Source organism: Podarcis cretensis (genome assembly GCF_951804945.1).
Source record: "Podarcis cretensis genome assembly, chromosome: 4".
Lineage (NCBI taxonomy): Eukaryota > Metazoa > Chordata > Lepidosauria > Squamata > Lacertidae > Podarcis > Podarcis cretensis.
In genome coordinates, this window is record NC_137173.1 from 13,782,077 (window position 1) to 13,798,520 (window position 16,444).

Sequence of the window (16,444 nt, forward strand, 5' to 3'; positions counted from 1 at the left end):
TGAGATCATTGCATTTGATCAAGTTTATTGAAACCCAAAAGGTCTGAAAATTAGGCGTCCAAAAATATCATGAGAACCACTTCCTTTCTTTGAAGAGCCTCTGATGTCATAAAAGGAATGAATAGCACTTGAATTGTAGCACTGTGCAGGCTACAGTAATGTTTCCCAACAACATACAGACTTCAAAATGATGAAGCGCTAAGGCCTCAGGAAACTGATGTGGCTGCTGAGAAAGTTAAACTGTGACAAGACTTAAAATATGCCATGTAGGTTACTGATCCAAAGTTAACTACTGCTGTTCTTCAGACTCGTGCCTTTTTCTAAAGAGAACAAATTCCATTCAAGTTTTCATATATCCTGCAGAGCCAAGGGTCAATGGTGAAAGCATGTTAGCTAGGTTCTCACTGAAGAACTGCTTAACACAGCTAAGTAGTTTGGGGTGTATGGCCTCTTGTTGATGAAAAACCATGCCAGAGTTCAAATGTTACATATATTCCCAGGCATATCTGCTGAAACAACTTAGTATGATAATGAAGGTATGTGAACAGTAAAAAAATATACCCAATTACAGTATCTAAGAAAGCAGCACTGAGAATCAAATCAAAGTCCATCATTAATGAATGTCAACTATGCAAATATACCAACAATGAATATTGGAAATATATGTGCCTCTGAGTAAACATGAAATGGACTGAACTGCATGAACCCTAACCATCAGCTTCACAAATAAAGCTGCTTGGTCACCGCAACTGTGATTAACTGTGGACCAGATGATCCTCCAAGACCATTCCGATTCTATGATTCTATAAACACAAAATCAAGGCACGTGAACATCAACAGTTAATTAATGAGGGGTCTTCCAAATACTAAAGATCTTCCCAAAAGGTTTTTTAATTGTTGACAGCTGACTTATGTGCCATAGGTAAGATTAGTCAAAATGTGTTTGTGGTCTATTGTAATTTTGCTGCTAGTATGATATACTGTTACCATAATTGGTTTTCCCAGTTCACGATTTGACTTCCATAAGAGACTGCAAAAAAATGGAATGAAAAACCAGACAACTTACTTTTATTAAAAACGCAGCATCTCTCAGTAAACTCAGCTTTGTTCCCTTGTTCAAACGTCTGAGTACAAATGCAGGCCAAAGGAGTATCTTGAGTTAGGTAAATCCAAAATCCATAGTTGGACAATTTATCAGATACCATGTTACATAAAGCAGGGAACGAGAAAAATGGTTCTCAATGTTTCCCACTTGTGATGGCTATTTATAACCTCCACAATCAGAAAATGAATGAGGGAGTGCTGTTGCTCTTGGTCCTGCTTATGGACTTCCCATAGTTAGAAGAGGAAGCTGCACTAGATGGGCCTTTTTCAGCTAATATTTTTTATTATTAGGCTCTTCTGCACTGTCTAGTAGCCCACTGTCACAACACAAGGTCTCTCCCTCAGTATTTTGAAGCACCACACACATTGGTCTACCTTCCAAAAACATTTCTGTTTTTTAACATTGATGAGCCATTTTATTGTCTTTTTCAACATTAACATCAAAAAACGTCCAACTGCTTTTATCTTTTCTGACTTTCACAATATTCTTTTTATCTCAAGCTATAAATTGTGCTAGGGATATTTCTCATTTTCTGGTTTTAAATAAGGGATCAGCTGATAGACAGCCAATACTTTGTGTTGTACTATATGCTATGATTAAAACTTGTTGCAGAGATAAAGTTACCACATGCTGCACTACACATCAGTTCTCAATAAATAAAACTGGGAAAGGCAAACAGAATAAAGCTGCCATTTAAGAGGCCCTTTGGGTTAAAGCTTCAGCGCCTAGGACTTGCCGATTGAAAGGTCGGTGGTTCGAATCCCTGCGGCGGGGTGTGCTCCCGCTGCTCGGTCCCAGCGCCTGCCAACCTAGCAGTTCGAAAGCACCTCCGGGTGCAAGTAGATAAATAGGGACCGCTTACCAGCGGGAAGGTAAACGGCGTTTCCGTGTGCGGCTCTGGCTCGCCAGAGCAGCGATGTCACGCTGGCCACGTGACCCGGAAGTGTCTCCGGACAGCGCTGGCCCCTGGCCTCTTAAGTGAGATGGGCGCACAACCCCAGAGTCTGTCAAGACTGGCCTGTATGGGCAGGGGTACCTTTACCTTTACCTTTAGGCAAACATTAAAAGGTACAGCTTCTCCTACCCCACTTTTTATTAACTCATCATACCAGAGGCAGCTACTGACCCAAGTTTGAGATGACTTGCCTCAGAGGTGGGCAGACTTCAGGCTTGCAGGATCAGGACTGTTTTGTTCTAAAACCTTAAGGTCCATCAACCAAAGCCTGGGGCAAAAAAACACTTAAATAATTAAATTCTGTGTCCAGGAATTTGTTGTGATCACCAACATTAAAATGGAACTTATTACCCCCCCACACACAAACAAACAACCTCCTGCTTATCCCAAGTTTCCAACATTTCAGCTATAAAATTTAGGCCAGGAAAGTCATTTTGTTGTTGTTACTCTTGTTGAACAACTGGGAGGCATCAATCCTTGTTGATATACCACAAATAACCAAACAGTCAATCAGCAGATCAAGATCATTATTTTGTCTATCCCTGGCTTGCCTGACAAAGGAGGACTTGAAAATCCTATGCTAATCAAGTATTGTTGCACAAATCTTTAACGTCAGGGCCTCAGGAGTCCTCCAATATTAATACAATCACTTATCGCTCTTCCTAAAGATCATTATTAACCCATTGCTTTGCACAGCAGCACTGAAGTGTGCAACAGGTTAAACAACCAGCCTTAAAACAAGATATCCTAAATAATCATTGACAGATACTTTCATGGTAAGATTAATGGGCATATGAGAAAGGACAATGTACAACCTCCTTGATGGTATCGACTCTGCATACTAAGATTCAGCAGGTTTCTGGAACAATGCCATTTGGTGTGGCCATATTTCAAGGAGCCAATTACAATTAACCAACATACTATAACAGAAACGTAATCTAAGAAGGTGTTTTACAAGCAGTATGCTGCTTCTGCTCTGAATACTATTGGCAAGTCTTTCATCACTTGGCTTCCAATGTTACGATACCACATTCTGCCCACAGAGCTACCTTCCTTGCATCCTTCTTGGCATCATTTTGCAACAGAACCCAATAATTTTATTTAGCTGAGCATACTGCAGAATTGCATCAAAATACTATCCAGCAGGAGCAGTACTCAATAGGTAAGAACTCTGTCAGAAGTAGGTAAATCAGACCATCATTTCAAGCATAAAGTAGACTGTTTTGCTTTGCAACAGCATCTGAAATATATCCAAGTCAAGAATGGGAAACCTGTAGCCCACCAGATGCCCTAGCCAAGCATGCAAAGTACAAAGTCTGAAATATTTAATTTGCAACAAGGATTTCACAGTAAGTCAAAGAATTTATGACAGAGCATTATGAATATGAAATTGCTTTGCTTTCATGAAAAGCGTAATTGTCAGAAAGTAGTTCCATCCATATGGAGTATAACTGACACATGTTGGCATACAATGCGTTGATTTTTAAGGCAGGGAAAATCCTGTTGTTGTTTTTTTGAGTCTAAGGGCTTCAATAATTGTATTGACAGTGTCACGGGTCCAACAAGAACACCGTTATAGAAGACCCAAAGCCACCAGTAACCTGTCAAAGCCAAAAATCTGTAGGCTTCAGTCTTAAAAGAACATGCATCCATACATCCAAGATAACAAATGCCTTAACTGCTCCATATAAAGTATCCATAGAATAAGAAGCCCTCAAATCTTAACTGCTTGTTTAAACCAAAGTGCAACAAAAATTTGCCATGACATTAACTCTTTAGGACTGCTCATTGTACAACTAATAACTATTGAACAAGAAAGTAGTATTTAGTTGTTATATATATACACACACACACACACACACACACACACACACACACATATATATATCCCCCACCCATCTGGCTGAGTTTCCCCAGCCACTCTGGGTGGCTCCCAATCGAGTGTTAAAAACAATACTGCATTAAATATTAAAAACTTCCCTAAAGAGCGCTGCCTTCAGATGTCTTTTAAAGATAGGATAGCTGCTTATTTCCTTCACATCTGAAGGGTGTTCCACAGGGTGGGCACCACTACCGAGAAGGCCCTCTGTCTGGTTCCCTGTAACCTCACTTCTCGCAATGAGGGAACCACCAGAAGGTCCTCAGTGTCCGGGCTGAACGATGGGGGTGGAGATGCTCCTTCAGGTATACAGGACTGAGGCCATTTAGTTAGGCCCAAGGCAGGCAGAAAGCTATTATAAGTAAAACCAACACTGCAGAAAATATCCTAGCAGATGTGGCATGAAGTTGTTCATAACTTTACAAAACTATCATGGAAAGATCAATGGTCAGAAAGGACTCTGTCGGGGGCTTTACACACTATCACTTGAACTCAAGTAAAATGCCTTGCATGATCAGCGGCCCTGTTTTGACGGAGACCCTCATCTCCACCCGTACTATGGTATGTGTGTGTATGCCTAATAACATTTAACTGAATTCAAATACAAGACCCCTGTTTAACACAGTGAAGGTCAGGGTCCAGGGAAGCATGAGGTACACAAGGACATTGGGGTGACATCTGCATGTGCATTCACACTTTAAATGACCACATGGTCAGACAAATACCTGAACATGCCTCTAGTTTTCTTAACCCAATTTTTCCTTCAAAAATAAAAAAAAAAATTGCCTTTAGTAGTTGCCACTGCAGTACGCATATTTTGCCCAAGTTTTCATATAGAGAATAAGCATATACTTGACATTTAAAAGCAATACTTCAGTGATAGTTTTACAGTTTCCATTATGCTCATCATCAATATCTAATCAAGCTAGAATGAGATTACTTATGAGCCTGTTTGACTACCACTGACCTGAATATGGAAAGGTGTAGCTCAGAAGCTGGGAACATTTAAGTATTCCTTGTCCCTTGAGTGCCATGCCAAAAAAAGATTTCAAATTAAATTGTAGCACACATACTATGCAAGAACAGAAATAAGCACCTCTGTACGAAAGAAGTGTAAGGTTCTACAGTACCATGGGGTAACAATCTAATATGGGCTGCAGGCTGAAACCTAAAACCTAACCTAAAGCCTTGGCTGACTTCATGCCCTAGGTACTGTTCATTTAACCACCAAAAAGCATGTATCACACTGAAGGAGAATGTGATGAAAATGTTTTATAGATGGTATATGACACCTGTAAAATTAGCAAAGATGTATAAGGTTGATAACAAATGTTGGAAGTGCAAAGATAAGGAAGGGACATTCTTTCATCAGTGGTGGGAATGTAAGAAAGTGAAAAGTTTTTGGGAAATGATCTATAATGAGTTGAAAAAAATGTTAAGATATACTTTTGCGAAAAAACCCGAAGCTTTTCTTTTAGGTATGGTAGGAAAGGACATCAGAAGAAAGGACTGTAAGCTTTTCCAGTATGCGGTAACGGCAGCCAGAATCCTGTTGGCTCAGAAGTGGAAACAAGAGGAAATACCGACGATAGAAGAATGGAGACTAAAAATGACAGACTATGCAGAACTGGACAAATTAACTGGGAAAATTAGATATATTAAAGATCAAAAGTTCATCGAAGACTGGGGAAAATTTGTGGATTATCTGAAAAATATATGTGGTGTGAACACAACGCTAGCGGGATTTAAAGAGGCACTGTAAAAAAAGAAAATAAGTATTGTTTATGAGAAATAATAGGAGTAAGGAGGAAAAATGGCAATACGAAAGAAGGGAATGTGTACTAAAGGTGTAACTACGGATGATTGTCAGAGACGTTGAAGGAAGTCAAAAAATAACTATGATTTGTTGTATGCGGGATTGAACGAAGAATTGGAGGGAATTTTATAAAATGTATAATAATAAAAATTATTTAAAAAAAAAAAAAAACCACCAAAAAGTACCAAGAATACAGAGCCAAATGGGTTTGCCCTTTGCCAATTCACAGGGCTCCACTCAGGAACTTTACATAGTCTGTTACCTATGCAGTATTAAGTGAAACAAGCATGTAGAGAAGTGACTTGAAAGATGCTGTAAACCAGGAATCCAGGATTCAGATTTTTCTGCACACTCTTGCTGCATAAAAGAGAATACAGCAATGTTAACAGGTGCCTAATCAAGGAATATAAACTCTGTCAGGGATTTATTCATTATAAGAAGTGTTGATGGATTCTAGATTTTATTTATTGCTAGGCAACTGACAAAAGTTATCTATTACTGGATAAGATTGTTTTCTACCTAAATAATTAGTTCATCTATACCTGGATTAACATAGCATCAGACTATATTCTAATCTCATTTATTTATTTATTTATTATTTTTTTCAAGTACTTATACACTGCTTTACATTTTAAAAAAAATCAGAAAACAGTTTACAAGAAAATCAAACAAAAATAAATATTTGAGATGATATCTGAGTATTTCAACCCTGACTAAAATAATGGTTAATTGAATATTTCAAAAATGGTGAAGGGGGGAGATGTTGAAAAAAATCTGTCTAGTTGTCATAACTGATTTTAGAGGAAGTTTTAGTTACTTTTACTTATGGAACAAAATATTTTCAACATTTTAAGCAAAATAAAGCAGTGCTGCAAACCACAGCAAAGCCTCAAAATTGCCAATGATTAAAATATGAGAGACTCAACATAAATTGTGTCAACGGTGATACTAAGCAACATAGTTCTTTTACAGATGCCCAATAGAAGGAGACATCTTGCAGGTCCATTTTACCATCCTTGTTTTCCACAACTGAATTAAGCACATCTTGTTACTTTATTTGACACCCACATTACAACAGATACCCAGCACAAATTCTGATCATCGTTTCATGAGCCATAGCAAGTCTTGACTCATGCACTCCCCTCTCCTCTGTGTTTACGGCAGCTGAGTTCCTTCAACTTAATTTCGCTTTCTCTAGCAGAAGAGTCCACCCTCTTGCTACACGACGCAATTTCAAATGATATCTCTTGTGCCCAATACTTCTGCCAAAACATTTTCGGTATTGGGAAATGAATACTTGATCACGAACTTTTCGGAAGCTTGGGGAGGGGGGTTGCTTGAAAAGAAAGAAAGCTTTTTTAAAGTGAGGTGAAATTGTACTTTGAATATTAAAAGGAACAGCCAGAAACACAAAAATATTGATGCCTTAACCACATATTATGCACGAGCTAGGTGAGGTGTATCAGTAGTAGAGAAAGCTCTTGATGTAACAAACCAGCTGCCTGAGCTTAGAATTAGCTACTGCTTGGGGGGGGGGAGCGAAATTAGCTACCTATGTTTGATTTACAATGCTGCACATGCCTTTAAAAAAAGCAACAAGGTGGTCATTATTCCTCCTTCTGATTCGAAACTGAGACAGATCGTGATTTGTCTGTTGCCAATTAGTCCACAGCTCAAACGGGATTTGATATCGGATCCTGTGGACCAATCTGCCTTTTTGTGATGAACACAGACTAGAGCAGTTATGTATGACAGCTCTGTGATTGAAGGATTCAGTAGGAAACATAAATCTATATGTATTGTACATGCAGATATATTAATAGTTTAGAACTGTTTTACAGTGAGAGATATTAAATCAGGGAACACAGTTTTAAGTTTGAAAGGAATTAGAAAATTTTTGCCAATACCTCCTCTCACGTTTTCCCTGTAGCATAGAGCATGTGACAGTATTCTAATAGCAATATTGTTAAGACAGAAAATCTTTTAAACTAGGATAATTACATCTCAGCAACAATGCTCCTCACTAAGCTGAACTGAGGCCAAAGCTACCTTGTCAATAACCGAGTCTGCAAAAAAGGTTTTACATGATGTCATTTGATTGTGATTTCATGAAACAGCTTATTTTTTCTAGAATAATGAAGAGTTTCAGTTGCTGGAATACAATGTCTACTCATACTTTACACTCCAGTGTGTGCTGTAACTTTTGGATTGCACTTTCAAACAGTTGTTTTTTACTCTTTATGTTTGAATATACTATACTGTGGTTCATTTGCGTTGAGATGGGCAATGCAGGTTAGGAGCTGGTTATACCTAATCCTAACATAAGACAAAACTTTTTCAATTTCCCTCCTGAATGTTGGCATTGGTAATTTGAAACAATTAATCTTATTTTATACTTGAAGGAGTTTTCACATGCCTTCTAGGAAACAGGCATCAAATCCAGCAAATAAAATGCTCTCCAAAAACTTCATGGAATAATTCCACATGTTGTAATTCAAATATTAAAGTGTGTGAGATCTAAAGTTATACAATCAATCCCAATTTGAGCAGCTGTACAAATTACACAATTCAGGTTTGGCCCAACTTTCAAGAATTCCTGTGAAAGGAGAACAACACTGCCAGGCTGCCTGACTGTATGTGCCAGACCATCTCCACAAGTGCATTCACACTTTAGAATTAGATCCTCTTCCACTTCAACCCACAAAGCAATTACAACTGAGACACAAGACAATCTAAACATATAATGTACACATAAGAATACTTTTATTTCCTCATTATGCTTTAAGCAAGGAAGGAAGGAAAATTAGGTGCTTGGTATAGTGGAAGATTGCAAAGGAAGAATTTTTCTATCCCAGGATTTCAGAGGCAGCAGACCATATGGTAAAAGGCATTACTAGGAAGCTGGAATACTTCTAGTATCAAATGAATGTTGTCAGTTAAGGGATTAGCCATTCAGTATCCACATGCTGCTTACAGAGAGCAAATAAGGAAGAACACTGTGCAATCAGGCTTTTGAAGTCCAAAGCATTCATAAGCCCAGATGTTTCTCCTTGAACTCCATGATTCCAGCTTTGAAAGCCTTCATAAAGTTTTTACTTAGTTGCCAAGAGAACCTTACAAAACTACAATCTGACTCAATGTGGGCTTTTTATTGAATGCTAAATATCTGAGCGCCCCCTTGTAGTTTTAATAGTAATACATGTATAAATGCAAAGTACTTTAATTGGGCTAGTAAAACTGCAATCCTAATCCCAGCTACCTGGGAGTAAGCCCCAAGGAATTCACTAAGATTTACCTCTGAGATGGCATAGTTTGGCAGCCTGTGTCAGACACACTTCTGAGACATGTATTGTTTGTCACCCTAGACAGAGCTACACCTCAGCATACCATCAATACCTTATTGAAAATGACCCAACAACCATCACATGAATACAGTTACACTACTAGAGATGCTTTTAAAATATAGAAACCAAAAATACACATTCATTAAATAGCATGGAATGCCTCGCTCAAAATCCAGGCCTTCATTTGTGTAATACAGTACTTAAAAGTTATCCTAAAGGGTAATTACTAGTGCTACTTACGGGTACTAGCAAACAAGTTTTCTAAGAGAGTCTAAAGGAGACTAAAGGCAATCTACTTCCTTTGGAAGTTGCTATGACACACTTTAGTGTAAAAAAAAAAAAGACTAAATCTTCCTCCTCCACTTCCAACTCTGTAAAGGAAGACAGAACCACCTGCCAGCTCTCCCCAGATAACTATAAGCCAGCCTTCCCCAACCTGTTGCCTCCCAGGATTTCTGAGATTACAACTCCCATCAGCTCCAGAAAGTATGGCCAATGGTCCAGGAAGGTGATAACTGTGGTCAAGAGCATCAGTATCACCAGGACGAGAAAGGCTGCTCTAAGGAATGAAAGCTACAGTATAGCCACAAGAAGAGTACAACATCATTACATTCATGAATCAATAGTGAGCCAGTAAACTACATGCTAAGGAGAAAGCATAGCCATTCTCCCACCATCTCATAACAATGTGACTTGGCTGAAATTTTCTTTCCAATATCACATATAGTGCTCAGACCTTACATATGAACAGTGGCATAGCGTGGGTTGCCAGCACCCACAGCAAGGTGCAAAATTGGGGAAGGGGGATAGCATGTTGCCATGGGTCTTCCTCCCCCATTTTTAGCATAAACTCTGAGGTACAGGCTTCCCCAGGAGGGGCTGGATGCAGACTCCAACCGCTCAACTAGAGCCCCTCAGGCGCCACAACTCACACTGCACCAGCCACTTCAGCTCTCCATAGTGCGCTCACAAGAAGCTCTGCCAGTCCAACCCAGGAGCCAACACACTGCCAATCAAGGCTCATGTGGCCATCTCTTTGTTCCCACTGGGTGCTCCAGCAGTGCCAGCAATTGTGCAAGAAGCATGTGGTGCACAGCACCTGTAAGCAAAGGACATGGATCTGTTTTGGTGATCCATCCCAGCAGTGGAGGAATTGGAAAGGAAGCCACCTCCTTTCCAGCCATGCAACACTTTCAGGACCACTGCAACACAGTGGCATTGTGCCCAGGGCGGTTGTCCCTGTGCTCCCCCATACTATGCCACTGCATATGAACAAGATTTAAGCCACCAAGTCTTCCCAAAGAGATTATGGCATGCAACACCTACAGCTGTTAGTGCAGGCTTCCTCAAACTCACCCCCCCAGATGTTTTTGGCCTACAACTCCCATGATCCCTAGCTAGCAGGACCAGTGGTCAGGGATGATGGGAATTGCAGTCTCAAAACATCTGGAGGGCCAAGTTTGGGGAAGCCTGTGTTAGTGCAGTATTTCCAAATCAGAACCACAAACTTGAGTACTAGTACTCTACCTGCTTGTCAAACATAAAAGAATAAACCCAACAATTTGTCCTCTACTTCTAAAACTGGCAGGGTGCAGCAAGCTAACTCTCCCCCCCCCCCCCGTTCAAAAGCTTTAAAGCAGAGACCAGGCTTTGAAACATCTGTAGGACAAGTGATAAGAAACCAGCTGGAACTCTCTACAGCTGCAGATCACTCTTCTAGGCAGATAAGGATGTTTGTTTTCATCTGCCATCAGGAGATTTCTACAGGAAAAATTCAAAGAACATATCATGCACCTGCTGTTCAGATGCACATTAAAAAATCTTCTCAAACCAAATGTAAGAGCATGCATGGAACCTCTCCAAGCTGTTCCATCAGCCTTTAATGTCAATGGTAATTCTGACTCTCTATTATATATTTTTAAAACTGCCAAAAAAACCTAAATAGTGAAACTAATATATTTTCACATAAGCACTCTTTTTCATAAGAATCTGGTCTGTGGGGGGGGGGGGGTAATGAACAAGGAATCAGAGGAAAATAGAATAAAAGTGGTTGGTTGCAACTTGAGCACAGAAAGCTCACCTTTTTTAAAAAAAAAAATCAAACTGGGTACCAAGATTTGCACCCACTATCAGGTTCTACATCCATAGGACAATTTCATAAGCATACAAAACACAACAGTCCTGATAATACAGCAGAATTAAAAATTACTTCCATTATGGTGCTGCTCAAAGCCTGGTGATATCAGACTATTAAGAACTTCATAATGGTAAGATTCCCATCAGTCACATGCAACCCACTTCAATACTGAGCCCACACACCCATTAAGAAACAGAAGACTTCAAACTTATTTTCACTATGCAAACTTGTAACTTAAAAAGTGCATAGACATTTCCATCATATTACAAAGTAGGAAATGAAACAAATGGCAGGGCCCTCAAAAGAGGAACCAAGTACCTTAAAGCGGCATTCACAACTTTATGAAACTACAATAGGCAAGGAATACAAAGAAGATGCTTGCAGGGATGCCTTTGGGGATACTACATATTAGCTTTTTCCTTGGGGATCTCACATTAGAGGCAGCCAGAATTATCAACGAGTGAGGTGCCAGACTCAAAGTGAAATTCCACTGCCTCAATCCACCCCGCAAAATGGATGGCTACACATTTTCGGGGTGGCTAACCTGTAACCCTCAAGATGTTACTGAATTCCTGCTCCTATTACCTTTAGCCTGCATGACCAAAGGTCAGGGATGATGGAAGCTCAGGTGCAAGAACATCTGAAGGGTCACAAGCTAGTAGTCCCTTATTAAGCTGCTTGAGTATGGAGACATTTGAAGACGAACAGTGGATCACACAGCTGGACTCTCAAGTGCTTAAGTGTTTATTTGGTGGCAATAGATTAACATGACCATATTTCAAGCTTTAACAAAAGGTGCCAAGATGGCATAAACATCATTCCAACTTCTAAATAGTCATTTCCCCAAACCTTTCTCACTTCAACAGGGGTACAGAAGAATCAGTTTAAGAGGCTCCCAACTACTGGTGATATCTCTCATGTATGTACAGAGACATACATGTCCACTTAGACATATACAGTCTGCAAAACTCAAACATTCTGAGAATTTTCTGCAAGCAGCCCTGGCAGGAAGGTTGTTATTTTTCTAAACTGCAACTTGGAAAACTTTTATTCTCAGAAAGCTGTCAAAGCTAAAGATACATTGCTCTACTACTTATGTACTTCAACATTTAAAATCTTGATACAATGTAATTTCAATGCAGAAGTAGGTGGTGTCAGTTCCTCTTCTGAGCAGAATTTCCTGAAGATGAGCAGCTAGGCCACAAGTAGTAGTAACTGGTTGCTGCCAAAGTCACGTTCTATAGCAGGAATGAGAAATGACTCCTCAGAAGTTGTTGGATCAGTTCCCATCAGCCCAGTCAGCATGGCCAATGACCACAAATGATAGGAAGTGTAATCCAGTAACATCTGGAAGGCTACAGGTTCGCTATCCCTGATTTATACACTAGACAAGGGGTACAATGGAAAGAGAAACCTGAAATAAGTAACAAGGTAATGGAGACAGGCTCAAATTACATATACAGAGACTGTTAGGAGAATGAAGGCAGGTTTGAGACATTTCAAATATCAGGAGGTGTGCTTCATTTATCAGTTAGGAGGAAGATTACAGTGCCAAGGGAAAGATGTAGCATATCAAATAACAAAGGCAAGTTTCATAAAGGAAGTGGTGAACTACTCAGTGTCACACTGGAATAAAATGCCTAAGGATAATGGTTGTACTGAAACTTTAATTGGTTTGATTGGTAGATTAGTCTAATAGTTAACCAATTCAGTAAATGAGTTATTATTGTTACTATCAGCAGCAGCTATACTGTTTCTGACAAACCATTATAATAGGAAGAAAAATAAAATAGCCAGGAAACAAGCAGCAGCTGTAGCTAATTAAATCGTTAATTCTTATACTTCTTTCAATAGGCTAAAATGGTACTAATATTGAAGTTTCACTGGTTAAACATCTGGAGGAGATCAACTAACAATTCAATGGTTTGGCATGGTTACAGTAGACACTGTACTTTTGCAGGGGGGGGGGGAGTATCAAGAGAATACAATGATGTGCTTCCCAACAGATCAAAAACATTAGCCGTTATGAGGAACGGCTAAGGGAGCTGGGCATGTTTAGCTTGGAGAAGAGGAGGTTAAGGGGTGATATGATAGCCATGTTCAAATATATAAAAGGATGTCACATGGAGGAGGGAGAAAGGTTGTTTTCTGCTGCTCCAGAGAAGCGGACACGGAGCAATGGATCCAAACTACAAGAAAGAAGATTCCACCTAAACATTAGGAAGAACTTCCTGACAGTAAGAGCTGATTGACAGTGGAATTTGCTGCCAAGGAGTGTGGTGGAGTCTCCTTCTTTGGAGGTCTTTAAGCAGAGGCTTGACAACCATATGTCAGGAGTGCTCTGATGGTGTTTCCTGCTTGGCAGGGGGTTGGACTCGATGGCCCTTGTGGTCTCTTCCAACTCTATGATTCCATGATTCTATTATTCTAAAAACGTTTTAAGAGATGACACAGTAGAAAACCACTGAAAGATTGGGGACCAAAGTTGAAGAACACAACACATGTCTTACTAGGTCCAACCAAAATCCAATCTAGTCCAGGAAGCCTGCATGAAGACAATCACCATTCCCCACTTTTGTGTGCCAGCAACCATTCGGCTAAAAGCCACTGATAGACCCTTATTTTCTAAACCAATTACACGTATATTCCAAACTGGCCAAAATCACACCTTGAGGTAACAGGTTCCTTAAATTAAGATGAGAGGGTGCCAAACACTCTGGGAAAAGAGGGGTATAAAGCTTCATAGAAAAAAAGTAAAAATTAAAACTGGGGAGGGAGGTGATGCTGTGCAGAACTGAACACATTTCTTAAGTGTCATGTTACTTGATATATTAATGTACCATATGATCTCCTTTTTATTCCCTTATGATAGAGTGAGTGTTTGGGTGTATCTATGTACTATATATATATATATATATATATACACACACACACGTGTATATGCGTGTGCGTGCATATATATTATATGTATGTATGTCGCCTGGAGACCAAGCATCTAAAAGGCTAAATAAATGAAATGAGTAAAAACCAGAAGAGGGTGCGTCTCCTTTCATCTCTCATTTCAGAGGGGATGGTGGAAAAGTGGGAGTAGAAAAAGGGGGGGTCGTTCCTACGTTGAGATATTGTAGCAAAGCACAGGAACTGCAATCCAAGTACAGTATTTGGCCGGCGAATAAAACCGGGCCTGGACAGGCAGCGAGCTGCTCGGGGAGGTTGGCGGGGAGGGCAGAGAAGGCGACAGCGAGAATGGCGAAGGTCGGGGCGGGGGGGGGGAACGGAGAGAGAGAGAGAGAGAGAAAGAGCGAGGAGAAGTCCGTCTCGACTCACAGTCCAGGTGCTTCTTCTTGGGGCCCATCACCTCGTGCGTGGTGGCCTTGCAGACGGTCTTGGACACGGCCGAGCCGGTCACGCTGTGCTGCGCCGCCGTGATGCGGTCGGTCAGGCTCTGCCCAGACATGGCGGTGCCGGATTCAGAGACACTCGCGCTGCTATTCCTCAACCAGGCTGGTGAAGCAGGGACGGGGAAAGGAGGAGGAGGAGAAGGAAGGAAGGAAGGAGGGAGGGAGGGAGGAAAGGAGGGCGGTCCCGGCTGGACTCAACAACGCCGCCGCGGCGGCTGAGGACGCCCGGCAGCGCTCCGCCTTCGGAAGGGCCGGGCCTGTCACCCGGGAAGAGGCTTCTCCTCCTTCCTCTTTCCTCCTCCTTCCCCGCCTCCTCGGCCTCGACCACTACCGCGGCCTGCCGCTCGGCCGCCGCCGCCGCCGCCGCCGCCACCACCGTAAGCCTCCCTTCTCCTTCCCTCACGCACACATGCACAGCTGGTCGCCGCAGGAAAATGGCGGACGGAGGAGACGCTCAGCTCCACCTCAGAGCTTTCCGGGCCTCCGGCATCACGTGACGCTCTTACTCTTTCACTCTCTCTCCCCCACCCTCCCTTCTATCGCCCGCCCGCCCCCCCCGCCTAGCCACGTGACATGCTCTTTAAAAAAAATTAGGGCCACACCCCCTCCGCCCCTGCCACGTGACACTCCATCATCGCCGCCGCCGCCGCTCTTCCCCCTCGCCGCCCGGCCCGCCTCCCCGCACCCACCCCGCGGCAATGCGTCTTTCTTGCCTCCGCCCCTCTCCCGCGTAACAAGCAGGAACGCGGTGACGAAATCGGTCGGGAGTTGCCGCGCGACGTGCTCTTTCCTCCCCCGCCCCCCGCCTTCTCTTTTTATTCGGCAGCGGTCACCAACGGTCTGAACGAGTGGGCGGGTGGGGGGAACTCGTAACCGTCGCAGAGCTTGAGGGGAAATCTCGGCCTCGGTATATTCCCGCCAAAAAGGGGGAAAGATGGGCCTGTCGCCATACGTGCCTGGCTTGCCTCCCATATTGTTCTGCTGGCAACCCGCCCTTTACTTTGGACTCTAGGCGAAGTACACAAGCACCTGCAGAAATTACCGCATTCAAAGCGATGATGACGTGGCTCATGAGGGATTATGGAGGAAGCGGGGTTGAATTAATTGGGGTGTTTTTTTTCTTTTATTGGTAAAACATAATATTGGTACCTTTTCATGGGCTCATCTGGTCCAATCTCCTGCAATGCAGGAATCTCAACTGGAGAATCCATGACAGATGGCCAAAATCTACAGTGGTCCTGACTCAAAAGAGTGTGACACACTCAGCCACCTCAGTCACCAGCAATAACTCGCCTGCCTTCACCAGCAAGATCCACCAACTCATAGTAGATTGTCCTCAAACCTCCTTTCCACTGTAAAATGGCTCTTAATGTCAAAAAGTTCTCCCTGATGTTTAGTCGGAATCTCCTTTCTTGTATCTTAAAGTTCAGGTCCTACGCTCCTGAGAAAGAGAAAACAAGTTTCCTCTGTCTTCCATGTGTCAGTCCTTTACATATCTCCTCCCAGTCTCCTCTTTTCCATGGCTAAACATACTCAGCTCCATCAACCGTTTCGCTGGTTTGAGAAATGGTGTACACACATGACATTGAACACAAGCCATGTCTATCCTTTCATTTTTAATCAAATTCTACGTTTTGATGCATTTCCCTGCAAAGCAGCTTTGACCCAAGTTGGAAAAAAACACGACCTGACTATGCTGAGATGGCCAAAATGACTGAAAATCAGGAATAAGGATGATAAAAACTTTGACAAAGACTGGGAAAAATTTGTAATATATTTGACAGAACACTGTAAATAGTTAAAAATG

At 41.7% G+C, this 16,444-nt stretch overlaps 1 protein-coding gene across 8 annotated transcripts in view; it reads right to left on the reverse strand.

The window, feature by feature from the left end:
• PICALM (phosphatidylinositol binding clathrin assembly protein) overlaps positions 1–15,164 on the reverse strand; it is a 64,693-nt gene extending 49,529 nt beyond the window's left edge. For 5 of the 8 annotated variants that reach the window (XM_079973720.1, XM_079973718.1, XM_079973714.1 and 2 more), the window contains exon 1: positions 14,564–15,162. In XM_079973720.1, coding sequence (XP_079829846.1) covers positions 14,564–14,693 — 130 coding nt within the window. In that variant the 5' untranslated portion in view covers positions 14,694–15,162. Of the gene's footprint in view, positions 1–14,563 lie in introns of all 8 variants that reach the window. The other 3 variants (XM_079973719.1, XM_079973713.1, XM_079973716.1) reach the window with 2 other exon arrangements.
• Between the last annotated feature and the right edge of the window lie 1,280 nt (positions 15,165–16,444).